Consider the following 27,613-nt stretch of genomic DNA (forward strand, 5'->3'; position numbering starts at 1 on the left):
GAACTCTGAATGCTCTGAAGCAGGAAAAGGAATAGTAAGTTCCAGGGTTGGTATGGCTGGTGTACTGAATACTGTTAAAAAGATGGTGGTACAAGATAAATCAAGAGGAAGGCAGAAGCTAAATCATGTAAGACCTTGAGGACCATGTTAGAATTTTAATGTTTACTTAGGGGCAACAGGAAGCACTAAAGGATTTTACACAAGAGGGTGAAAAAAACAGCATTTAAAAAAGACTATTCTAGCTACCCTGGGGAATAGAATCAGAGAAAGATTAAAGTGTGTAAGGAGATCAACCAGGAGACTTGCATCAATGTAGGTGAAAGATGATGTAGTCTAGACCAAGATGATGGCAATGTCAGTAGATAGGTTGAGATATAATCTAAAGATAAAACCAGTCAGTGTGGGGCATAAGATAAAGAGTTTTCCAAACTGTCTGCTTATTTTTCTGTTTATTTATCTGTCTTTATCTTTAACGGTGCAAACAGAAATTTGAGTGTGACCTATTGTTTAGATTATACTAACAGGTTCAAAGTTAAGTGATAAAACACTACGGCCACTAAAAGGGAAGTAGGTAAGAAACATACCCACACATCTGATAATAGTAAACCAGGTATAAAATGCAGAGCACACTTAAACTATTACCACATTTCCATGAGAAGTCTTGGAAACAATACAAATTGTGCTCTTACATCATATAAGCATAAATATCAACTGGCATCTTAAAGTAACAGGCCACATACTGAAAAATTCAGTGATTGCTGCCAAAATTATATTTACTGATGAACAAAAAGAGCATTCATTTGTTTCTAGTTATAATGTAATTTAACTTTCCTGTGCACCAAGAAATGTTATGTGTGTTTATGTGTATACAATATGTGTAACAATAACATTGCATGGTTCTAGAAAAGCACAATATATTTAATTTTAGAAAATACTAGTAAGTACGTTACAACTTAAACAAGAGTGTTAAACTGAGAAAAAATATATCATTATAAAAATAAGCATTCCAATTGCTACTTATAAATATCACAAAAATGGAAACTTCTCATAATTTAAATTTAATATTTGTATATGACAATATTTATGTATCATATTTAACAATTTTTTAAAAGATTTATTTACTTATTTTTTTAAGGTTTATGTATAATCATTGGGCACGGTATAATCCCAGCAGCCTTAGCGGCTAAGGCAGGAGGATCATTAATTCAAAGCCAGTCTCAGCAACTCACTGAGACCCTAAGCAACTCAGCAAAACCCTGTCTCTATATAAAATGTAAAAAAGGGCTGGGGATATGGCTCAGTGGTTAAGCACTCCTGGGTTCAATCCCTGGCACCCTCCTTCCCCCCCCAAAAATTATGTATAATCTAGAAATTCAAACTCAAATCACTTTCCTAGAAGAACCAAGAATACTACAGTGATAATTGTACAAAAATAATCCTAAAGGCAAAATCACAACAGGATTTAGTAAAGAGTTCTTACCAATTTTTCATCAACTGTTATAAGCTGAGTATCTCGAGTTTGATCCTGTGCCAACCTCCATGTGGATGTGCTCAACAACCTGCAATACAAGACTTCAAGTTAAAAATGATCTATGCAACGAGAAGAGAAGCAGACAAATCTTACATAAACAAACTACTTTGACAATATCTGTCTTATTAAAAATAAAAAAAAGAAAGGAAAGAGGAGAGGGCACAAAAGTCCTTTTTCTCCCCAATTAGTTCTGTCTGCTAAGTTTCTGGCAGACTCTCACTTCGCAGTTCATAACAGGCAGCACTTTATGTCAGTCTACAGGCTCTCTGTCACAGAAAGGCCAACAGTGACAAGTACTGTACAGCTTGCTCTCTATGAGGATACAGTGGCTGGTTTGTCAAGACTAGGCAAAAACATGCAAAACTGTATCAACTATGCTGGAATGTTGATTCCGAAATGATGGCATCAGAAAGGAGGAAAATCTCAATCATAAGAAAAAATTTCTTCACTCTAAGTTCAAATCAAAAGTACTTTACATAGAAATGATATGTGTGATTATTTTAAATAATGTTAATAACTTAGTCCTGTATCCAGTTCAAAAAAATTGCAAAAAGCCTAAATGGTTAAAACAGAAATAGTAAATTGGAGGTAAAACAGGCTTAGAGTCTATTTATTTTAAGCATCTTCCCATTTCACTGCAGAGAAAATACCTAAAACCCATAGGCTTTTTGTTTCATGTACACAACATCATTTATACTAATGAATGTCATATTAATACCTAATTGTGACAAATTAACACTTTAGAATTATCCAAACTATTAATCAATTTTACACAGATATTTCTTTCAAAATCAAGTTAGTGCCAGGCATGGTGGTTGCACACCTGTAATTCTAACTACTCAGGAGTTGAGGGCAGGGTGCTCACAAGTTCAAGGCCAGTCTCAGCAATTTACTGAGGTCCCAAACAAGAGAGATCCTGTCTCAAAATAAAAAAATAAAAAAGGCTGGGAATGTAGCTCATTGGTAAGCACCCCTGTGTTCAATCCCCAGTGCTACAAGAAAAACAAAACAAGACAAAATTCAACAACAAAAGAAAATAGAACAACCCAGTTAAAAAATAGGAAAAGGACCTACATTGAAATTTATACAAAAAAGACATATGGTCAATAAGCATATGAAAAGATGCTCAACATTACTAAGAATTAGGGAAATGCAAAGCAAAATACAAGGACATACTATTTCACACCATTCAGGAATGTTAGGCAAAACAAAATACATGTATGTTGAAAGAGATGTAAAGAAACTGGAACCTCTGTGGGAATAGAAAATCATAGAGCTCCAGTGGAACATAGTATGCTGGTTTTTCAAGGTATTAAAAACAGATCTAACCATTTTTCTGGGTATATACTCCAAAGAAATTAAAGTAGGGACTTGAATAGAAACTTATACAGAGATGTTTATAACAGCATTATTTAGAATAGTCAAAATCAAAAACAGTCAAATTAATAGATATTTTTATTGGGTAATATAACAATTAAAAGCATACATGTAGAAATAATGATTAACATTTAATCATCAGAAAATGGTAATTTTACTTTAGTAAATTTATTTACTATTGAGAACCCTTCTGATAAAATAAGAAAAACTTTGTTTGCCTCATATTTAGCCTTTATTTCTACCTATTTATTAGTCTTTTCTCATTTCCAGGTTTCTGAAATATCAATCTTAATTTTGACCCAAAGGATAATCTTGAGTCTGAGTGCCATGACTATTATTATCAATTAACATTATTAAAGTATACAAGTCATTTATTATATTTAGTTTTTCTGTATAAGTTCCTATATATAAGAAAGAGACTGGGTATCAGGAGATCTATCTATCTATCTTTCCTTTCTTTCTCTTTTTTTTTTTTTTTGGCACTGCGGATTGAACCGGAGGTGTTTAATCACTAACCCACATCCCTGGCCCTTTTTTCACAACAGTGAAATAATACTGCTCATCTATTAGAATAGCTAATTCCAAAACATTGACTACACCAAATGTTGGCAAGAATAAGAACATGAAGTCTCATTCATTCCTGGTAAGAAGGTAAAATAGTACTTGGAAAACAGTCTATTTCTCACAAAGCTAAACCGCAGTCTCAACACATTATGAGTAATTGTGTTCCTGAACTGCAAACTTATGTCTATACAAAAATGTGCACCAGAATGTTAGGGAAAACAACAAACCAAAAAAACCCTCAAGATACTACTTCACACTCATTAAAATGGATGGCTATTTGTATTGGTGGTATGCACTTGTAAGCAACACAGTAGGCTGAGGCAGAAGGATCATACGTTTGAGGTCAGCAACAGCAATTTAGTGAGACCCTGCCTCAAAATAAAAAAGAGCTGGAGATGTAGCTCAGTGGTAAAGCACGCCTGGATTCAATCCCCAGTATGGAAAAAAAGAGGAAAAAAAAAAAAAAAATGATTGTTATCACTAAAACAAAGTATCAACTAACTATTGGCAAGGATGTGGAGAAACTGGAACCCCTGTGTTCACTGCTGTTGGGAATGCAGAATGATGCAATTACTATGGAAAATAGTGTGGTAATTCCTCAAAATATTTAAAATGACTGTATGATCCAGGAACTCCACTTTGGGGTATTTAACCAAACAAACCGAAAGTAGGCATTCAGACATTTGTATATCCATGATTATCTCAGCATTGCTATGGAGGCCAAAAGGTGGAAATAAGTCCAGTGTTCACTGACGGATGAATGAATGAATAAACAAAATGTAGTATAAATATCCAACAGAATATCATTTAGCCTTTTAAAGGAAGAAGATTCTGGCACATGCTACAACATGGATAAACCCTGAAGACAATTAAGTGAAATAAGCTAATCACAAAAGAAAAATCAGTGTACAACTCCATTTACGAGAAGAATCTAGAAAATGAAAACAGAAGAGTGGTTGCCAGAGGCGGGTTGGAATTATTATTTAATAGGTAGAGTTTCAATATGGGATGATGAAAGGGTTCTGGAGATGAACAGTGCGGATGGTTTTGCACAACATGAATGAACTTGATGTTAATGAATTATACTTAAAGATGGTTAAAATGGGAATTTTTATGCATATTTTATATGCATATTTTACCATAATTAAAAATAAAGAGTATAACTTGTGAAAAAACTGTGGAACCCTGGTTTATACTACCAATAAAGAAAAACAAATGCAAAAGTTTGTCAAAGCTGAAGATTCAGAACTTTGCCTAGAGAGAGCCTCTTCACATATGTATGTAGAAATACTATGTCTGTATATATTAACCAACCATTTCACAAAATTTTAGAAGTCCAGATTGAAGCTGTTGAACTTCAATATAATTATTCATTTGTACTGCCTCATGTAGCAAATTTTCCAAAATTATACACTTTTTAAAAACTTCTAGTGCATGTCTATATAACACAAAATATGGTGATACTTTTTGTTACCATATGTCCTACCAATTACCACCCCTTGTGATTTTTTAGACCTTACACTGGCACCACTATTAAAAATGTTTTGCATAAAAATAGAGGATGATTTTGAATCTTTCTTTACTAATAGATTTATGTTATAAACAAACACAAAATCAAATCTTCTTTAATATCCTTATGGAAATGTAATGAACAAGACAAGGAAAAGTAGGCCCAATAAATCAGGTGACTCCTCCAGTTAAATAAATAACTACTAGGTACCTAGTTTACCTTTTAGTATCAAAACCCATGATTCAATCAAAATAGTATTACTTCAGAGCAACTTAGCATCTGTTTAAAAGTGAATGTACTAATTAACTATGAATAATCTGTATATTCTTCAAAAGGCTTGTGTTGGGGCTATGCACTAATATTTCAGTTCTTCTAGGCATATGGTGAGGTTACATTTCCTTGTCACCTCTGAAGCTGGGTATAAGCATGTGACTTACTTCAGTCAATGAAATATGAGAGGAAGTGACAGTATTTAGCACTTTTTTTTTTTTTTTTGCGGTACTGGGGATCAAACCCAGGGCCTTGTGCTTTGCAAGGCAAGTACTTTACCAACCGAGCTATCTCCCCAGCCCTAGTACAAGTTTTAAAAGTGAATACCTAACTCTATTTTTCATAGAAAAATAGAAACCAAAAGTGGTCAGTCTAGGACCTGAAGTGTGAACATATGGAATAGAGCTCCTAGTTGTCCTACAAAAAAATATGTATACCATGAACAAGAAATAAATGTTATTTTAAATCAGAGATATTTGGGGGTTTAGTATCATAACTGTTACAGCTTGATAAGCAGTTCTCTAATTATGTATTTCTTTATGAATGCCATATGATAAGTTATATGATATCCATTTTACACTGTATGAAGTTCACAGTATTATATCTTGAGAATTTACTATTTTCAACTTAATCAAGATGTTACCTTTTAAAAGCTACATTTTTGATCTTAAGGACAGCATGATTTATTTTCTTATGCCTTAGAAGCTCAGGAGGGGTCAAAAAGCTTTTGGATATAAACTGAGGAGTGAGATAACTGGGTCAAATGGTGGTTCCATTCCAAGTTTTCTGAGGAATCTCCACTCTGCTTTCCATAATGGTTGCACCAATTTGCATTCTACTATCATGCACAATTAATTAGAACAAATAAAATTTTTAAAAATAAAAATCATTTATTTGGATGATTCACAGCAGCTCTACAGCTACCGTTTCATCTTGAACAACCTACCTCCTAATTCAAGAAGAAAAGGCTATATACTATACAAAGTTTCCAATTTGTTTATTTTTGCTTAGTTTAGGAATCTTTTGGAATCGGTATCAGTCATTAAAACACTAATATTATCTTTGCATCATAATACTTTAAAATAGCCAGATATGGTGGCACACACCTATAATTCCAGCAACTCAAGAGGCTGCAACAGGAGGATTCCCAAGTTGAAAGCCAGCCTCACAAATTAGCAAGGCCCCAAGCAATTTAGTGAGCTCTTGTCTAAAAACAAAAAATAAAAAGGTCTGGGGCTGTGGCTCAGGGTTAAGCACACCTGGGTGCAATCATTCACGGTACTTAAAAAAAAAATCTTTAAAATAAACAGTAAATAAGATTTCAGAAAATACACTGAAATTATAAATAAGACTATAAATAAGACATGATGACAGTTGAACAGACTAGCAACACTACATCATAAGCAACATCAACGAAAAAGCTAGTGGTAGATGTTGCTCTTCAAAGACAATGTGTCTGTTCATCAGCAAATGTGGTACTCTTGGACATAACATTTCTCAAAGGCTGATGATCACATGATTATGACTTACAAATATATTTAGAAGAACAATAGCATTAACATTTGTAATTTTTTCACTTCATGAAACAAATTAGAAAAGAATCATGTAGTGATTAACAGGGTTAGACCCATGTTAAAATTCCAGATCTGCCACTTAACAGCAATATGATCTTGAACAAATTACTTCACAACTCTGAGCTTCAATTTTCTCATCTGCAAAAGAAAGTATAATAATACCTCACAGAGTTACTGCTAGAATTAAATAACATGTTAAGTAATTGGTATGCAGTGCCTGGCATAGAAACAAATGTTCGTTTCTTCTCTAGCAACAAGCAGGCCCAATTCATTTAGTGATAAGAGCAGAGAGAATACTACAAAAAGATGAACAAGCACATCTTTACCAGACTTTCTCTGAACAAATGTAAATAGGTGTTTTGTTTTTGTTTTCCTTTCCTTTTCATATCATCAACTGCAAAGTACTACCACTTTTTGGTTTCTTCTGAGGTGCTGGGGATTTGAACCCCGGCCCGTGTACAAGCTCAGTGAGTGCTCTACAGGGTGAGCTATTTGCCCACTTCCTGCAAAGTACTACCAAATCTACTGCTGTTTCTGTCTCCATTCTTTCTCACCTGGACTAATAGAACAATCACTTAACTGACCTCCCTGCCTCCAGTCCTATCTATCTCAAAAATATCTTTCACCCCATCATGCCATTCTTTGCTTAAGTTTTCATTTTTACCTTGAAAATGGAAGAATTTAGGGATGGAGTCCCATGACAATTATAATTACTGCAAATGGCTTAGGTAAAAAAGAATATATGTATATATGCATCTTATTCATATCCATACATGTGCAAAATAAGCAAAAAATAGCAAAATATTAACAATGTGGAATCTAAATGGTGTATTTCTGGATTCACTGTATTCTAATTTCTTTGCATGTGTGGAAATTTAAATAAAGTAGTAAAATTGAAATAAAAATCATAATTAGTATGCTTCTTCTGTAGAAAAATGCAGAAGAATAAGAATATATTTTGTTGAATATGCATAAACAAACTCCAACATTAGAAACTAATAACAATGATTTGGGAGGTGGGGGTGGAGAGAGCAGTAATAAATGAACAGGTGGAAGATACAGATGAGATGGAATTACACAGAATTGATTTTATGTATATGCATATGCATATATATGTGTGTATATATATATGGAGAGAGAGAGGGAGGGAGGGGTAGAATTCTTTGCCATCAACTATTCAAAATATACTGAAAAACCAATGGTGGCTGTATTTCTCCTTATGACATATGGTTACTGTGAGGATTAAGTGAGACAATGTATATAAAAGTCTTTGCAAGTGCTTGGCACTTGGTCAATAAATGTTTGCTAGTCCAGCTGTTAATTAACACAAGAAAAAAATCTTCAGTAATAATAGTACCATCTAATGTGTACAAATTAAACTATACCCTAAGGATAGTTATTTACACTTTCCAGAAGAGGATATTCATGGACATGTACTTCAAATACATTATTAAAATTTATATCAAATAGGGTTCTTTTTTTAAGTTAGCATAAATCAAGATAGAAAATATTTTTCCTTGATGAAATAAGTGGTATTTGAAATATATGTTGTTGGCTAGAAAAATTCTGGGCACCACTGAACAAGGTTTCACAATTTAGCAAACACAGAGTAATGTTAAAAGCTCGATCTGGGCCGAGGCTCTTCCACATTGTGGAAGACATTGTTCTATGATCTAACTAGTCCTGCCATCAAACTACTGTGGTATTTAGTTTGACTGAACCAAGAGTCTCATCACAGGACCTATGAGTCTTCTTCATCAAGGACACCCTGTTTGACTTGACTATATGGCTAACCAGTCATACCTTAGTATTGTCTACCTCTAGTCAACCAAAGTATCACCTCATAGAGCTACTGAGAAGATTAAATGAGATATAAATGTCAAACTCTTAGCACAATTCCTGACATATTCCAAGCAAAATTATTAGGAATAATCATCATTAGGTTTGAGAAACTAAAGTTGTTAAACTAACAACTGAATTCCATTTAGAAGTTTTGAAAGTTTATGTTAGCTTAATATTAAAATCCATGCCAACTCTAAGTCATGAATTCAGCTAAAAAGAGTTCAGATTGGAAAAAAATAAATAATTCATTTTCCTAAACAATTATATTTTCTATCTGTGGCCTATTCTAAAGCAATCACTGTTTTGAAATCAAATACATATCAAGGAAAGATTTTATAATAAATTACTCTATAGGGCTGGGTCTGTAGCTCAGTGGTAGAGCACTTGTCTACCACATCTGAGGCACTGGGTTCAATCCTCAGCACCACATAAAAATAAATAAAGATATTGTGTCCATCTACAACTAAAAAATATATTTTAAAAAATTGTCTTTAAAAACTACTCTATCTAGAGGTAAACTGTTAATAAAAGAAAAGCTGAAAATATTCTGTACTAGTTGGCAAAGCAGTGCCATTTAAAAAAAATAATTCATGTCTGTAAACTTGATGGACCTACTAATTTATTTAAACTTAGAAAAGAAAATCCCAGTAGAATTTTAAAACAAAATTACAAATACAGTCTAGACTCTATCACCTCAGAAATGTTACAGAATGAAATATATATGCATACAAGTACTAATAGTGACAAAAAAAATTATGACAGAGATATACACACAAAAAACTTCACGGTAGTTAGCTTAGTGAAGAAAATAACCTGCTTGTTATTAAATTTAGTTTTATAGGACTTCGTACCATTTAAGAAAAATTCACTAATCATTTTAAGATTCATCCAATTCCAGTCAATTACACTGTGACAAGAGTAATTTAAACTCCCACTGTCTTCTCTTAGTAAATACCCAACTAGAAGCCTAAGCCAAAAACTTTTTAATAAGTACTATCAGAATTGTATATGCAATCTGATTTTAATCACAAAACCAACATAATAAACAAGAAAATAAGACATGAAAACCAGTACTTTTTCCATTGACTAGTCATACTAACATTCCTTCATTTAAAAAACTATTAACCTGGGCTGGGGATGGGGCTCATAGGTAAAGCACTTGCCTAGTATGCACCAAGTCTTGGGTTCAATCCTCAGTACCAAAATAATAATAATAAAGAGAAAAAAAAAGAGGAAAAAACTCACCTAAAGAAGCTATTTTTTAACTTTAGAATAGTTTTCATTATACTGGTAAATACCAAAGCAATAAAATACATGGGGTCTGGGGTCTAGGGATATAGACTCTAGCTTATCATGCTTAGCAGGCTTGAGGTGGTGGATTCAATTTCCAGAACTGAAAATGAAGAGAGAGAGAGAGAGAGAGAGAGAGAGAGAGAGAGAGAGAGAGAGAGAGAGAGAGAGAGAGAGAGAAACAGAGAGAGAGAGAAAGAGAGAAACAGAGAAAAGACCAAAGAAAGAAAGAAAATATAAAATACTCTGAAGAGGAGTTTTAAAAATTTTGGCAAATTTAAAACTGATTAACTATATAACAGTGCATCTACTTTTTTAAAAATTCAGTTGAACTTTATAGACAATATATGCTTAAGAATAGGGGGTTGTGGCTCAGTAGTAATGTGATCCCAGCATTGTGAGGCACTAGGTTCCATCCTCAGCATCACATAAAAATAAATAAATAAATAAATAAATAAATAAATAAATAAATAAATAAATAAATAAATAAATAAAATAGAGGTCCATTTACAACTAAAAAATATTTTTAAAAAGAATGTATTCCAAAATTTTAGTTGCTATTCTCAATTCATCAAACATCTACTGAAACATCTACTATATATTATGCACAATGCTAGCTAGATCCAATAGCTGGCTTTCAAGAGTTTATAGTTTCCTGGGAGAAGTTAGACATATGAACAATAATTTTAATGTGGTTTGAATGTTAATGGTAATTTCTATGATAAAGGTATATACAAGTTTTTTCTATGCTTAGAGGAAAAAACTGTATTTGAGAGATGTGGGGTAAAGATGCAGAACTGTCAGGAAAAAATTTCCTTAGAAAACTACACCTATTTACCTGTCCTGTCCAGATACTTTTTGCTTTCACCAAGTATTCAATGCCTCAGGATTAGAAAAGATTTTTAAAATGTTTAGAAATAGTACTGGAGAATGAAATTGATCAAACTGTTATGTGCATGTATAAATATGGTTCAATGAAACCCATTATTCTGTATAATTATTATGTGCCACTTAAGAAATGTTTAGCATCATATTACTCTGAATCATTCACCTATTTAGTACTTGTTATGGTTTGAATGTGAGGTAGCCCTCAAAGCTCACGTGTGAGACAATGTGAGAAGGTTTGGAGGAGAAATGATTGGGCTACAGCCTTAACCTAATCATTGAATTAATCCCTGATGGGGTTAACTGGTAACTCGAGGCAGATGGTGTGTGGCTGGAAGAAGTGGTTCCTTAGGGGCGTGGCTTTGGGAGTAGAGACCTCTCTATCTGCTTTCTGGATCATCATGAGGACTGCCTCCCTCTGCCACACTCTTCCACTGTGATGTCCTGACTCACCTAGAGGTCAGAGGAATGGAGTCTGCTGTCTATGGATTGAGACCAGGAGCCCTCAAATAAACTTCCTCTCATGAAATTGTTCTGGTCAGATCTTTAAATTACAGCGGAAAAAAAGCTAACTAAAACAGTACTTATTATAAATGGTACAGTTTTATCAATTAGATCCATGATTTATTTTTAAACTTAAGCTAAAATCACATAACCAGTATTTTAATTTTGGTTGAAAAGACACAAATCCTTCATCTTCCCAAATATTTCCACCAATACTTATTTTGTCTCTTCCCAATTCCCTTCCAATAAATTAAATAAAATGGTAAAATGCAACAAACCTACAATATTCAAATATGCCTTAAGCCCTAGGAGATTTTGTTTTTGAATTGTTTTTTATTTCTAACATAAATACAAATGAATAAATTTAACTAAATAAAATCATGTGGTTGTTCTACAACAGAACCTTTTAAGTTTTCAAAGTAGTCTGCCATTCCAAAATCTACAGCATAATAGCTGTATCATTATTTGTTACAAATTATAATAATAATAATAATGCTTTATTACTGGAAATTCATTAGATTTGAAATACATTTCCATTCTTTCATGGAAAACTTTAATATTCTGATAAGAACCCAAATCACAGAGTTACCTTTCTGACAGAATTCCACTTGTACCTTTTAGTAAACATTGCCTTAAGTTAAATGTTTAAAAGAAGCATCCTAAAACCACAAAAGCTATCATTTTTCAGTAATCCATGACATTATTGTCAAGGAAGGTTAAATTTAAAACCCAAAGTTATTTCATGAGAAAAATAATACCTAAAATGCTATAATGCTTATAAAGATGACGCTGTGGAACATTTTGAAATTTCTACACTATTCCATGATTAAATGAGTCCACAAATGTATACTAAAGATCTATTATACAATAAGCATTATGTTATGAAAACACACTGGTGAAGAAAAAAACAGTTCCTGATTTCAAAGATTTTAGTCTAGAGGGAAACAAAGACAAGTAAATAGAGACTCACGATGAAGTATAGGAAATACAAGTTGAGCATTCCTAATATAACAATCCAAAATAGGAAACGCTCCAACATCCAAAACTTAATGAACATCAACATGATACCATAAATGGAAAATTCCACAGTATAAAACTTTGTTTCTTGCACAAGTTATTAAAAATATTACAGAATTATTCTCAAGTTATGTGTACAAGGTATATATGAAACAAATGGAATTCATATTTAGACTGGAGTCTCATCCCCAAGTTATAGATATACATATATTTCAAAATTTAAAAAACTTCAAAATCCAAAACTATTTTGGTCCCAAGCATTTTAGATAAGAGATACTCAATCTGTACTAAAAAGAGGTAACAATAGGGGCTCTAAACACACAACAAAATAGTACTTAATCTAAATCTGTAAATTCAAATAATGTTCCTCAAAGAATGTTTAAACTATTACCTGATGAACTTAATTAATAGGACTTAAATATGCAACACAGATCCAGAGACAGAGGAAGAAGAAATAAATTACTTGTCTTTGTTTCCCTCTAGACTAAAATCTTTGAAATCAGGAACTGTTTTTTTCTTCACCAGTGTGTTTTCATAACATAACATAATGCTTATTGTATAATAGATCTTTAGGAAGACAGAATCTTAATTATAGAGGAGAAAAAAAGCATTCAGGAATTGCAAGTAGATCAGTCCAGAAAGAAAGTGATGAAATTATGAATGCCTAGGAATGAAAAGTGAACATGTGAGCAGTGAACATGTAGGACTCAGTGGCACTGAAGTTTGAACTTTATCCTGTAATGTAACATGAAGTACAAATTGACATTGATCAAATGGAGACCAGTTAGGAAGCAGGAAGATCCTAGCGATAACTGCAGCAAAGATGGAAATTGAGAGTTAAAAAAATGAGTACTAGGATTTAATAAGTAGTTGATATGAGGCCTAAGAGAGGAAGGATATAAGAACAATGCCTGGGTTTCTACCTTAGACAACTGGCTGTGTACTGGTGACAATAACTAAGAAGGAAAAAATGATGATCAAATTATTTGAGATATACTGAGAAGGAAGCATATGCCTATGGAAAGTCCGAAGTGGATTAGATCTAAGTGTCTAGAATTCAGAAAAAAGATACAGAATCACATCTTAAGTAGAGAGTGGTTTTAAAGTAAATGTTAGAAATAGATTTAGATTGGCGAAAACAGCGAATAGTAAGTTACCCCTGAAAGGTATTTAGGAAGTATCCCCCAATGGAGACCCACACCATATCTCTTAAGACAGTTCCACAAATTACTCTTCCTCTAGTAAAATACTAAATGATTACCAAGTAGAAAAAATGTGATAATCAACTTGCATTTTTACATGTTTTTAAACATTCTCTACCCTTTTCTAGTTGACATGTATGTGTGTTGAATTTCTTGAGTTAAAAAGTACATATGATGAAAATGAAGTATACATAGATGGTAAATTGAAATCATGGTAAATAATGAGATACAAAGAGAACATATTAGTTTACTACAGCTGCTGTAACAAATTTACCATGAAGTTAGTGCATTAAAACAATATAAATTCATTCTCATACAGTTCTGAAAGTCAGAAGTCAAAAATGAGTTTTGTAGGGGTAGTATCAATGTATAAACAGGGGTGGTTACTTCTGGAGGCTATAGGGCAGAATCTGTCCCTTTCTCTTCTAGCTTTTAGAGACTGCTGGCATGCCTTGGTATGTGATGGCATCATTCCAACATCTGCTTCAGACTACATTGCCTTCTCTGATGCTTCCTGTGTTCTTTTTATATGACCATTGTGATACCACCAGGATAATCTCCCCACCTCAACATCCTAAACTTAATCACTAACTATAAAGACCCTTTTGCCATATGGTAACTTTCATAGGATCTAGGGCTTAGGATATGAACATATTTGAGGGACCATTATTCAACGTTAGAGTGTACAAAGGAAAAAGATACTGATAATTCAATGGTGGATTCACCAGAATTCATTTTGCTATTATGCTTCCTAACACATTTGTTAAATATACTCATGTATATGAAATATTACACAAATTAAAATATTTGAAAAATTTTAGAAGTGTAAACAGCTATAAATCAAACTCTAAGAAACATTGACAGTTCAACAATTGATCAAAAGAACAGTTTTTTTCAAAGGGAACTGAGAAGGAGGAAAGTCAAGACAGAAGGCAAAGGAAGAATCTTTTGAGAATGAGAAAGTCATCTGTTTGGACTGCAAAAGTTCTGTAAGATAAAGACTGAGAAAAGAGTCTATTCAATCTAGCAACAGGGTCACTGCTAACCTTGATGAAAGCTAATTGAGTGGAATGGTAAATGTCAGAGAGATTGCTTTGGATTGAGGAGTGCATGGGAAGTCACAATCTGGGAAAAGTCAGGTGTAGAAAATTCCTTGATATACATGTGAATAAATAAGACAAAATTCAGGATGTTCTGACAATCTAGGAAGGGAAATTTACAAATAGAAAAAAATGATAGGAAACAAAGAATGGAAACAAGAAATCATAGAAGCTACAAAAGAAAGAACAATGATGGTGTTCAGAAGAATGGTTATAACAATGCTGTTATTGCCAGGTACCACACTATGTACTTTATGTAGTTTGCAAAATAGTGATTTTACCTCTATTTTACAAAAATGGAAATAGAAACACATAATTAAGAAGTATTAGAGCTGAGACTCAAATGCGGGTAGAGCTAATCACAGAACAAGTGCTCCAAACTACTCACTAAACAGATATGATAAAGTAGTTCAAGTATGAGAAGGCTAAGAATACAGCCCAACAGTATGGCTAATACCAGGATGTAATAGAAAATCTCTGGAAAGCAACGTTTCCCAAAACTCGGATCAAGGATTTGTTAACAAATTATTAAGGAAGTTGGCCACATCAACAGTTTGAACTCAAAAGCCAAATGATTAAATTTAGGACCAAAATTAAAACTTGAGGCCTAATGAGGGACCACTTGTAAGAAATAACTGGGATGGACTCATCAGTGACAAATTAACGTTTTAAATCTCAACTAAGGAATGAGGGAACTAAATTTGTGAAATAACCTCAGATAAATGTTGTATTCATCCCAGTGCTAATCATGCATTAAAATAGTATGCTACGACATTAATAAGATGGAAGACAAGACTACCATCACAGTTATCCGTGAGAGATAAGCAGAAAGGCAAGAGCAAGTGCCTAAAAGGCAGCTGTTGAAGAAAATGAAAATACGTGCAAGAAATGAGCAGTCTATCATATTCTCAAATTTAAGAGAAAACTACAGATTGATATTTCTTTGCTGGGATGTTATACTGCATACAGTTTCTGGTCAATCCTGGCACATAACAGTGGTCTCACTAGGCTCAAACACTGTTTACCCTGAGAGCAAATATGCCAAAAAATACATATACTACCCAAGCATAGTGACACATGCTTGGGAGGCTGAAGCAGGAGAATCACAAGTTCAAAGCCAGCCTCAACAACTTAGCAAGGCCCTGTGCAACTCAGTGAGACTCTGTCTCTAAATAAAATACAAAATAGGGGATGTGGTTCAACGGTTGAATGCCCCCGAGTTCAATCCCCCATACCCATTCCTGCAAAACAATACACATACTAGTAAAGTCTATAGAAATCAAAGTTCTTAAAACTAGAAACAAATTTGTTGAATGTGTGAATAAACTCTAGCAAAGTTTTAGAGTTCATTAGAAAGGAGGTCTATACAAAGCCTATATAATATTATACAAACTTTATTCATTCCCTAAAGGTATTGCTATATAAAATATTCCTGGTCTTCATTTTTGAAGGCAGGGCAGCTTTCATTACATCTGACTTCCAAGGTTCCTGTGAGCCACATACATATGATACAAATAAAAAGCAGAATTACAAACATATATTATAGTAAACCCTGAGGCTGCAAATCAAGTCTTTCCCTAAGACCAATTTACAAATCTATCTTTCCTTCCTCCCTCTCCCCTTCCCTCCTTTTTTTTTTTTTTTTTTTTTTCTTTCCCTCTTTACTTATTTACTTTTGATCAGGTTAGGGATTGAACCCAGGGCCTCATGCATCCTAGGCAAGAGCTCACTACTGAGCTAAAACTTCAGTCCCTCTCCAGGATTTTTAAATTTGGTACCAAAAAAATGAGATTTTTCAGTCCCTCCCTGGTAATAAAGCTATGAAAAATAAACCTGAAAAAGCTTCCATCAGTTATGATATCTGCAATATATGGAAAAAATGATCTGAAGTAGTAATGTGACTCAGAGAAAAACAAAGATATATTATAAAAGAGAGCCTGGTAGCTTTCAAGCTTTTTTCTCTGAGACTAGTTATCCTTTCCATGGCTTGGTGATATAGACCAATTCCCTCTTCCTGCCTAAATCAGTCATCTGAGTTTCTAGCCTTCTGACATGTTTAAGTAAAAAAGATCTAACAAAAGAGCTGGCAGAAACAATATAAGGTCTGAAACTATTTATGGAAGAGCCACCAACCCTGGGATCCCTAAATCCCCTAGAAGTAATTCTGACTGTGTGTGTATGTGTAACGTATTCACATAAGTACATATATGTGTATGTACTTTATTAATTTCTAGAGAGAAGTCACCAAAACTTCTACTGGTTATTCAAAATAGATATCTGATCTTCACATCCTTTCAAAAAAGCTAACAATTATTGTTTGATGGTCTAAATCAAAGATTCAACATATTTTTCTGCCTTTAAATCACTTATAGACTTCCCTCTTTTATTAAATGTCACCATTTTCAACCAAGAACACATGTATTTTGAAACTCTGTGCCCCATTTCCAAGATTCTGATACATGAATCCTTTCATTTCTTCCAAGTTGAAATCAACTGGTTGAGAATCTGACCATATGAAAAATTTTTTGTCATTTTAATCCTTTAAATCTATTCAGATATGCTAGAATGCAAGAAATATTCAAAATTAGCTTTGAAAATAATTTATCCTAGGATGGTATGATGTAATCAGCACACTCCCCCTTGTCTTTTCCACTGAATGAATAATAAATGTAGACAGGATGCATGCAGTGGCAATTTGGAGCCTAGGAAAAGTAAAAAGCAGGCAGATCAGACAAGATCACCAGAATTCAAAGTCTCACTGAATCAACAGGGTTTACCTTATTTTTTTTGCCTCAAATGTCCTCTGCCAGAATTTAACACAGCTGGAAACCAGAATTGCTCTTAGGAGAAGTGCTCTGACCCAAGCAGTAAGAAAGGGAATTTATGCTGAGAGACTGTGGAAACTGCCCATTTATTATCTCTTTTCCTTTTATCATTACACACCATGGACCAGCCTTAAGCAATACTGGGACCACATGCAGTGACAACAATGGAAATCTGCAAGGAGAGTTCTTTCCATTCATTTAAGCTGTGATTCTAAGAAGGTAGGGTCAGCATCCATTGCTCTTTTTCATTTTTTCCTCTCTGTCCTCCAGTTCCTTCACTCCTGCTTTTGGTAGAACAAATGCTACAGAGCAAGGTAAGGAGAGCCACAAGTTTTGTGATGAATACTGAAAAGGAGAAGTGCAAGGAACCAGATTCTCAAAACATAATGAAATTAAACTAGAAATTAAAAAAAAAAAAAGAAAGAAAGAAAAAAAGAAAGAAAGAAAGAAAGAAAGAAAGAAAGAAAGAAAGAAAGAAAGAAAAAGATCGATCTCCAAATACCTGGAAATTAAGCAAAACACTTCTAAATAATCCATGGATCAAAAATCATGTCTTGGGGAAAATAAAATACAGCATATCAAAATTTGTTTCAAGTTAAAGCAATTCAAAAGAAAACAGTTTGAGGAAACACTTCCTAGCTTATTTTATGAGTCTAGCGTCACTCTGATGCCAAATTTAAATGATAGTACAAAGAAAGAAAACTAAGAATTAGTATTCTTCATAAACATAATGTATAAAAATCCTCAAAAAATCAAATATGGCATTATACAAAAATAATAAAACAACACAACTGTGGGGTTTATTCTAAGAATACAAGACTAGTCCAATTTGGAAATGAAACAGATGTAATCTGTCATATTTAACAATTTAAAGAAAAAGACTCACAAAAACTTATCAATTGATATACAAAAGGCATCATATGACATCCGTTCAAGAAAAAAACTTTTAGCAAACCAGAAGTAGAAGGGAACCTTCTCAATCTAGTAAATGGAATTTCTATCAAAAAAAAAAAAATCTTTGCCTAACTTTGTACTTAATGGTAAAAATCTGAATGTCTTACTTAACAGCCTCTTGGAAATAAAGAACCTAGAGATTAGAAATGAAGAAATAAATTGTTCCATTCACAGAGTGCATCATTGTCTACTTAGAAAATAACAAAGAATCTATTTTTTAAATTACAGAACAAGTGAATTTAGCAAAGTTGCAGGATATAAAAATCAACACAAAAATCAATCATATTTCTATATACAGTAAATATACAATTTCTAGTGAAATTTAAAAAACAATACCATTTTATCACAGGCTCCCAAATTTGCAATACTTAAGCACAAACCTAACAAAATATATATAGGATGTGCATATCCAAAATCACAAAACAATGATAAAAGAAATCAACAAATAAGTGAAAAGATGCTATGTTTCTGAATTAGAAGACTCAACACAGAAAAAAAGTCAATTCCCCCAAATTGATCTATAGATTTAAAGCACTACTAATCAATATTCCAGCATGATTTTTCATAAATAGAAACAAAGTGATTCTAAAATTTGGATGGAAAGGAACTAGAAAAGCTTAAAACAAATTAAGAAAAAGTAAAATTGGAAGAATCATAACTACTCAACTACAAAACACTTTTAAAATAAAGCTACAGTAACAAAAACTGTGTGATACTGACAAAGGGATTTAGGCTAATGGAACAAAGAATATTAAAAAAACAAAAACAAAAAAACAGGAACGATTAAATAGTCTGAGGGTGTGGCTCAGTGACAGAGCACTTGCCTAGCTAGCTAGTGTGAGGCTCTAGGTTCCATCCCCAGCATCACAAGGAGAAGAAAAAAAAAAAAAAAGAAAAAGAAAATGTAAAAGGAAAAAGAGGAGACTTTTTTAAAATAAATGGTTTTGGAACAGTGTACATCTATATACACAAAAACATTACCCTTGACTTAAACCTTGGATTTTATACAAAAGTTCATATGAAATGGATCAAAATGCAAACATAAGACTTCAAAACTGCAAGAAGAAAATACTTTTAAAAATCTTCATGGCCTATGGTTATGTAAAAAGTCCTTAAATACAATAAAAACACGATTCATAAGAAGAAAAAAAACTGGTAAAAATCAAATTTAACAGCTTTTGCTTTATGAAAGATATTAAGAAAATGAAAAGCTACAGATTTAGAAGAAAATGTTTATGAATGATATACCCGACACACTATGCCCCCAAATATGCTACTTTGGCATACTGTAGAAGCAGGAAGGGCTCTCCCATCTCTTTCTCCTGCCCCTTCTTCCTCAAAGCAGGTTACAAAATTAGGAAGGGATTTCCCAATCTTCCCTGCTATAGATCATAAGACTCTCAAGTGAGTGGTGCTCTCTCTATGCCTACAGGTAAGGTACCTCTTTTTCTCTGAAGTGTCACAGAGAAGAATCTGAACAAACAGGTCTTGCTAAGTTTCCCCTACTACCATCAGATCACACCCTTTTCCCCATGGCATCTCTCCTCACTATTCACTCTTGATCAAAACTAAGAATAAAAAAACCGGTTTAACTGTTACTCAGGGTCGTTTCCTTAAGAAAGCTCCTGTATAAGGTAAAACATATTAAATAATGTTGTATGTGGTTCTGTTAATCTGTTTGGTTATAGGATGAGTCATCCTAGTTACCAAAGATGAGAAAAAGAACTTTATTTTTCCTCCCTTAAGTGACAAAAATTTTCATCTAGAATATTTAAGGATTGTCAAAGCTAAGGAATAAGAAAACAAGCAGCCCAAATAAAATATGGGCAAAATACATGAAGAGATACTTCACCAAAGTTCAACATGATTAGCTACTAGGGAAATGCATATTAAAATCACAATGAGCCAGGCAAAGTGGTGTGTGCCTGTAATTCCAGCTACTAGGGAGGTTGAGGCAGGAAGATTTTTGAGTTCCAAGCAAAACCTTGTTCCCAACACTAAGAATAATGACAACAGCAACAACAACAACAAAAAACAATGAATTAGTCATCACAGAAATGCAAGTAAGACATGATGAAATATCAGTTTATACTCAATAAGGTGGCTTTAATTAAAAAAAAAAAAAAGATAGTAAGAATTTGAAAGGATATGACAACACCGAAATCCTTATTCACTGCTGGTGAGAATGTAAAATGCTACAACCATTAAAGAAAGCAATCTGCATTTACCCAAAAAGCTAAATATAGTTATCAGATTATTCTGCAATTCCATTCCTAGGAATATGACCCATAAAATTAAAACATATGTCCACAGAAAAGCTAGTACACAAATGTTCATAAAATATTATTTGTAATAGCCACAAGGTGGAAACAACCCTAATGCCCATCAATTTATCAGACAAATTAAATGTGATATATCCATACAACAGATGATTCATCAACAAAAAGGAATAAAATACTGATACAATCTATAATTTGGGTGAATCTTGAAAATATTATGCTAAGTGAAAAAAGCCTGTCACAAAAGACCATATAATACTATATGATTCCATTTGTTTAGTATGTCCAGAACAGGCATATTTATAGAGACAAAAAGTAGATTAGTATTTACTTAGGTCAGAAGGAAGGGAGAAACAGGGAGTGACTGCTAATACACACAGGGTTTCTTGTGTGTATTATTTTATTTATCTTGAATGGATAAATAAAATGATACATCCTCACAATGAACTATACTTAGCAGTAAAAAGGAATGAACTATTAGATATATACAACTTGGATGAACCTCAAAGACATTATGCTGACTAAAAGAAGCTAATCTCAAAAGGTTGTACACTGTATGATTTCATTTATATTATAGTTGGAAAAGTATAAATCTATAAAGAAAAGATAAATGTGGTCAGGGATTACAAGTATCAGGGAGGGATAACATGAGGGAGTGGGGTAATGAAGTCTTTTGGTATTCTGTACTGATTATGGTGGTCATTACAGAACTCTATACATGAGTTTAAATTCTAAGAATGGGGGTGGGGATCGGGGGGATTCTAATAACTATATGCCACAAGGAAAAAGGTAAAATTTCTTCATGATAATCTTTAAAATAAAATTTAAAAAAATTTAACCTAGTGTCAATTTTCTTCAATTCAAACTTAGCTAACCATGATCTGATAATCTCATTGAATTACAAGTATAGGATATAGTTAAAAAAAAAAAAAAAAAAGGCAATGGCAAAATGGAAAACATTCAGTACCAAAAGGCAGTAAAGCATCAGGAAATCTAGTCACTAATAGACTAAGAGAACTGAAGATGTGAAATCTGGAGCACAGATCTGGAGAAAGAATGAGTGATGACCAAGTCTTCAATTATGTGAAAAGCTGACAAGATCACAAGAGGTTAAACTTGTTCTGTATAGTTTCAAAGAGAAATGTCACTTATCAAGTAATCTAAAAGTACAGAGCATTTTCTAGAGCCACCATAAATTCACCATACTTCCTTGACAGCTAGACAATCAGGAAGCAGAAAGTTCTCAAGATCCTTGCATTAACAAAAGGGTTGGGTTGGATGAACCTAGAGTTTTCTTTTAACTCAAACATTATAGGTATCTATGAACTATAACTTGTAGAGCTAACCTATGATAGAAGGCACTGAACATACACAAAGGTATTCCTTCCTGTCAAAACATCACTTCTCATTACACAACAGTGTAACAAAGCATTTTAAGTTCCACATTTTTTAAAGGTCGAAAAATACATGAACAAAAGCTATATTATGAGATGTATTTTACTTCTCCAAATCTCATTTGTAATAAGGATGATAAAATTAAATTCAAGTTACTGCTGTCTAATTAAGGCTAGTGAAATTAGAAACAAAGGTCATAGTTTCATGCAAATTTCTATAAATATATTGAAGAAATTGCTTGAAAAAAGAAGTCCTCTTTCCACTCAGAATGGTAGTCCTCAAAAGAACTGTAGTCCTCAAAACATCTGTGTTCACTTTAAATCTCATCAAGACAGACTGACATTTTTAGGAGAACCATATGGTTTTCTTAACAGTCATCTAGAACAGATCTTTTGTCTAGTAAGCCCTATTCAAGGAGCCTTTACTTATGTATGGAGCAGCTGAATAAAGGAAAGAACATATTTCTGAGCCCTAGAAAACACAAAGAAATAAATTCTTCATCTAGCTTTGTTAAGGATATAGCAAAACATTACAAAAGCAGTCAGATCTTTACACTCAAAGGTGGTGCTCCCAACAACTGAAACAATTCTGAAACAATTCTAAAAAAAAAATCACTGAAACAAGAGAACTCTAGAGAAGCAAGAAACTTTCTTAGAGAACTATAGCCAGCCTAGGACCACCTCCCCCAAAAAAACACATTTCCGTTTTAAAGGATAAAACACTTTCTTCTTAAAACTTTGAAGGGCAGAGTTCAACAGCTGTACTATATTAAACCTGAGCCCTTCCAAAAGGAAGAACAAGAGTCTCTAGAGAGGAGTAACATGGTCTGCTTTCTCCAAAACTATCAAACTGCCTTCTCTCCCTCTAACAAAAAAATTTCCCCCTAAAAAGTCTTTGTATAGTACATGAGTGAAAAGCATAAAACTTAATATAGATTAAGAAAATATGCATCAATGGAGGCAACTTTATTTCAGGAGATTTCCCCTATTCCTCTTCCAAGGAAAAATATTTCTGAATAAAAACTTAAAAAAAATAGTTTTCGGCTCTAGCTTCCTATCAGAATATCAGAATCACCACAGAGCTAAGCCTCAACCTGAACATACTGGACCAAAATACTGGGGTCAACTGGTAATTCTGATGCACAGCAAACATCTAAAAACCATTAAACTAAAAAATAAACTCAGAAAGAAAAATTAAGTCCAGTGACTCCAGACAAGAAAATTACATTTAAGCACTCAGTCCTAAGAACCTGAGGTTGTATTTAAAAAGAAGAGAACTTGAAATAGGACTTCTAAATTACTCTCATGTCAGTAGTTAAAGGAGAAAAGACAAAATATTTTACTCAACTATTCAAATTTTTCAGTGAAAGTCACTATAAAGCAAGTAGCCACCACTTAACTCAGTTACAATAAGATCTACCAGATTCTTTGGACCCTATAAAGAAAACAAAACAAAAAAGTTATAAGAACTCAAATATTAACTGTATAATCCCTCAGCTTTAAAAAAGAGTTCAAGATTTTAATCACAATGAAGTTCAGCCATCATCAGAGCTTAATTAAGACTACATGATTTGAAATGTAATTCTAATATGTTTAGTTACTTGATATTCAAGCCCATGAAAAATGAAAAGGGGTGGTAAAACTGCTAAAGGAAAACAGGCTGATCAATAAAGAGTACAAAAACACTATTAGGAACCACCATTTGACACAGCTATCCTACTCCTCGGTTTATACCCAAAGGACTTAAAATCAGTGTACAACAGTGACACAGACACATCAATGTTTATAGCAGCTCAATTTACAACAGCTAAACTATGGAACACCTAGGTTGGTGTCCTTTAACAGTTGAATGGATAAAGAAAATATATACATATATATACACAATGGTCTATTACTCAGCTTCAAAGAAGAAAGAAATTATGGCATTTGCCAGTAAATGGATGGAGTTGGAGAATATCATGCTAAGCGAAATAAGCCAATCCCAAAAAACAAAAGGCTGAATGTTTTCTCTATCATGAGGATGCTAATTCACAATAAGGAGGTGGGGCACTAGGGAATTCGGTTACTGTAGATTCAGGTACAGGGGAGTGAAGGAAGGGGTGGGGTTATGGGAGTAGGAAGGATAGTAGAAACACATTATTACCTTATGCACATATATGACTGCATGACTGATATGATCCTACAACATGTACAATAATAAAAATAAGAAATTATACTTCATTTATGTATAATTTATCAAAATGCATAAATGTATTCTATTGCCATGTATAACTAATTAGAACAATTTAAAAATGCTATAAAAAACTGACATAAAGTGAGTCGGGATTGTGGCTCAGTGGTAGAGTGCTTGCCTAGCATGTGTGAGGCACTGGGTTCAATTCTCAGAACCATACATATATAAATGAATTAAACAAAGGTCCATCAACAACTAAAACAAATTTTTTTAAAAAACTGACAAAAGAACTCCAGTGTCATAGTAGATACTTGATAAGGTTTTGAAGGTAACAGAATATAATAAATGCTTTTCCTAATTATCACTGCAGTAAGGAAAACAAAAAGTTATGTTCAGTATACTTCATTTAATATATATACTACATGTATTTTGTTTAAGAGGGTAAAAAAGTATAATGAAGTCACCTATGATAAGTCTCTCACAAAATAATTATAAAATTGAGGGGAAAATCCATAGCTTAAAAATATTAACTCCTTTCACTGTATAAAAGAACAAGAGTAAGTGAAGATAAGAATATCAGATAGTTTTGCAAATAAAGAACACAACTTCCTGAAAGGCAGAAGATACTGAGGCTTTAATTTACTATTGTCAGATATAATATTCCTAACTGCTAAAGTCAAAATATTCATTTAGATAACTAAATCAGAATATTTTCCAAGCAATATGAACTTAAGTAATTTCACTTTTGTAAACTCATCTGGAAAACTGAGAACACTGAGTTCATGGGGTTACTGTGAGAAATACATGAGATAATGTAATGACACATTAGTCAATATTCAGCAAGTTAGAAATAAATGCTAGCTGCTGTTATTCATTTGAGCTCAAAATAAATATGTAAAAATGATAATGAAACTAGGAATATAGCTCAGTAATAGAGTGCTTGCCTAGCCAGGTTTAATCCCCAGGACTGCTCCTCCACCCCAAAAGATCAGCTGTTTCCATGGGATATTATACATTTTAGAAGCTGTTCCATTTGAAGTTGTCTGTATTTTGTACATCTGTATCCTGCCTGAATTCTACATTTACTCCATCCCCAAACTGACCTCTTCTAGCAGGTATTACATAGGAATCAAACTGTTGCATCTTTCTCCACTAAGTCCTCACACTATTAAAAATTGCAGATGAAGTTAGTTACCCTAATTACAAAGAGGCTGTTATGTTCCAATGAGTACCCCTTCCCAAATAAATCCATTTCCACCTCTTGCTTTTTAAACTGAATACAAGAGGGGTCAAGATGCTTGTCAAAATGTATGAGTACAAAATCTATGAATAAGACACCTTCAATCCAGAAAGTAATAGAATTCAAGGTGAGTATCCATTGTCTCTGATGTGTTAACAAAGACAGCAAAAGTAGCCAGCTGCACCTGAGGGACAGGAATTTGTTTATCCAGCTTATCTGAAGTAGAAGCCAATCTCTTGGTTTTAAATGTTCTAAAAGTTTCTCAAACTTGGGCTGAGTCTGTTTCCCAGACAGGTTTACAGAACTGTTGTTAACCTTAGCACTCCTTCCTCATTGGTGGTCCCTGCAGACCCAAATGCACACTAGAAAATAAAGCAACAAGAATAAAGCAACACTCACTGAGGATGTACCACCCTAAGAAATGTTTGAGGTAAACACAAGATCAAGTGTAAATTCAGAAGTGGTGATATAGGCCTAGGTGAGATAAATATATATGAAAACATCAAAATGAATAAATGACACATCAAATAACCTAAGTCCCAAGTATTGCAATTTTGAAAGAATGCAAATTTATCTGGCTGACACATTAATATCCTAAATAGTTAAATTTACCCTGGAAAATTCCTTAGGAAAGTAAAGATAAATGTAGATGATTCATCAAGTTTTCTTTCACCTCAGGCTCAGTCCAGGGACATGGAGACTCTATAGCACAAGTTCAGTCGATCAGTTGAAATCACTGGTTCTATTTAAATAACCTTTTCACAAACTTGTGTGTATACATTGTTGGATTTTGTTTAGTTTTTCGATTTTTAATGATATAATTGAACTCAATGTTAACGTAGCAGCTTACTACTTCCTTCCATTGATAGTTCTTGTCTCTGTTCTATTTTGCTCAAAATATCTGAAATGTCACTTGCACATTTTTAAGCATTACAATAAAATAAAGTTTGAATGCATTATCTCCCCATTAATTGGTTCTTTTTCTACTCAACCTTTTCAAAATCTCATTACTTTCAAAGTATAATGGTAAATGAGTGCTTCAAAATAATATTTAAGGGAAAGAAACCTCAAATTTCCCTCAACGTAAGATGAACATCATCAGCTTTCGGGGGGGGGGGGGGAGTGCATAAAAAGTAAATAAACATATTAATTTGTATTTTAAAACTATTTTCCTTGGCTTTTAAGTTTTTTTAAGATGTAAAACGAAAGTCGTCTTGGATGATTTAAAATGTTATTTTCAAGTCTCTTGTAACAGTTGCAAGCAGAAACTCTTAAATTTGTAGTCATAATTATCATCAGAGTTCCCAAAATCAAATATCTTAACTTCATCTACTATAATCTGGGAAAAATGGCTGTGCCCTAAACTCAAATATACAGACATGTTTTGATTAACCATACAGCAGTGATCCCTTCAAACTTGTTTTCAGTTCTAGGGCTACCATGAGTACATTATTTATGAAAGGAAAATCAATCCTCACAATGTCAAAGGGGGAAGAACTAAAGGGAATTACTGCTATACTAGCCTTAAGTTAACCTATGGAGTATTTTACCTTAGAGAACCATTTTCAAGTTCCCCAAATGTAGAACACTAAATAATTTATCCCTTATCTTTCCCCAATTTGAGAACCTTTATTTTTCAGCTATTCTACATTATGTATTGTTCTACTATTGCCTTCATGGCTTTTCAAGCCACTAAACCTATCTAGTAAACCCTCTTCATTTTCACATAACACTATTTAAAAATCTTAAGTCACCTCCAAAAGTTCCAATTAACTCATTTAACTCCACATTCCCTTTATATTTGTTTAGAGTAACGCTAATAAGCATTGAAACACATTTTCTATTCAGTTTTTAACCACTCACATTCCTCCTCCGGCCCAACCCCACCCCTATCCAATCTTTCCAACTTTAGTCTAAGCATTTAGTGTAGTCTCCACAGCATGCAGTAGACATTCAATTTAAGTCCCTAGATTGTACTAAGAGGCTGTGTAAAAAGCGACAAAACATCAAGATTCTGCTGATAAAAATGCTAACCTGTTGTATAAATGCATTCTACTGTCATGTACAACTATTTAGAATTAA

General features: G+C 33.2%; 1 protein-coding gene across 1 annotated transcript in view; it reads right to left on the minus strand.

Annotated features, from left to right (window-relative positions):
* Positions 1–27,613, minus strand: part of NDUFS4 (NADH:ubiquinone oxidoreductase subunit S4) — an 83,717-nt gene that overhangs the window by 54,960 nt on the left and 1,144 nt on the right. Inside the window, exon 2 of the mRNA XM_079145578.1 lies at positions 1,481–1,559. Within this exon, the coding sequence (XP_079001704.1) occupies positions 1,481–1,559 (79 nt within the window). The remainder of the gene's footprint in view (positions 1–1,480; positions 1,560–27,613) is intronic.

Source organism: Sciurus vulgaris (genome assembly GCF_902686455.1).
Source record: "Sciurus vulgaris genome assembly, chromosome: 6".
NCBI classification, from domain to species: domain Eukaryota; kingdom Metazoa; phylum Chordata; class Mammalia; order Rodentia; family Sciuridae; genus Sciurus; species Sciurus vulgaris.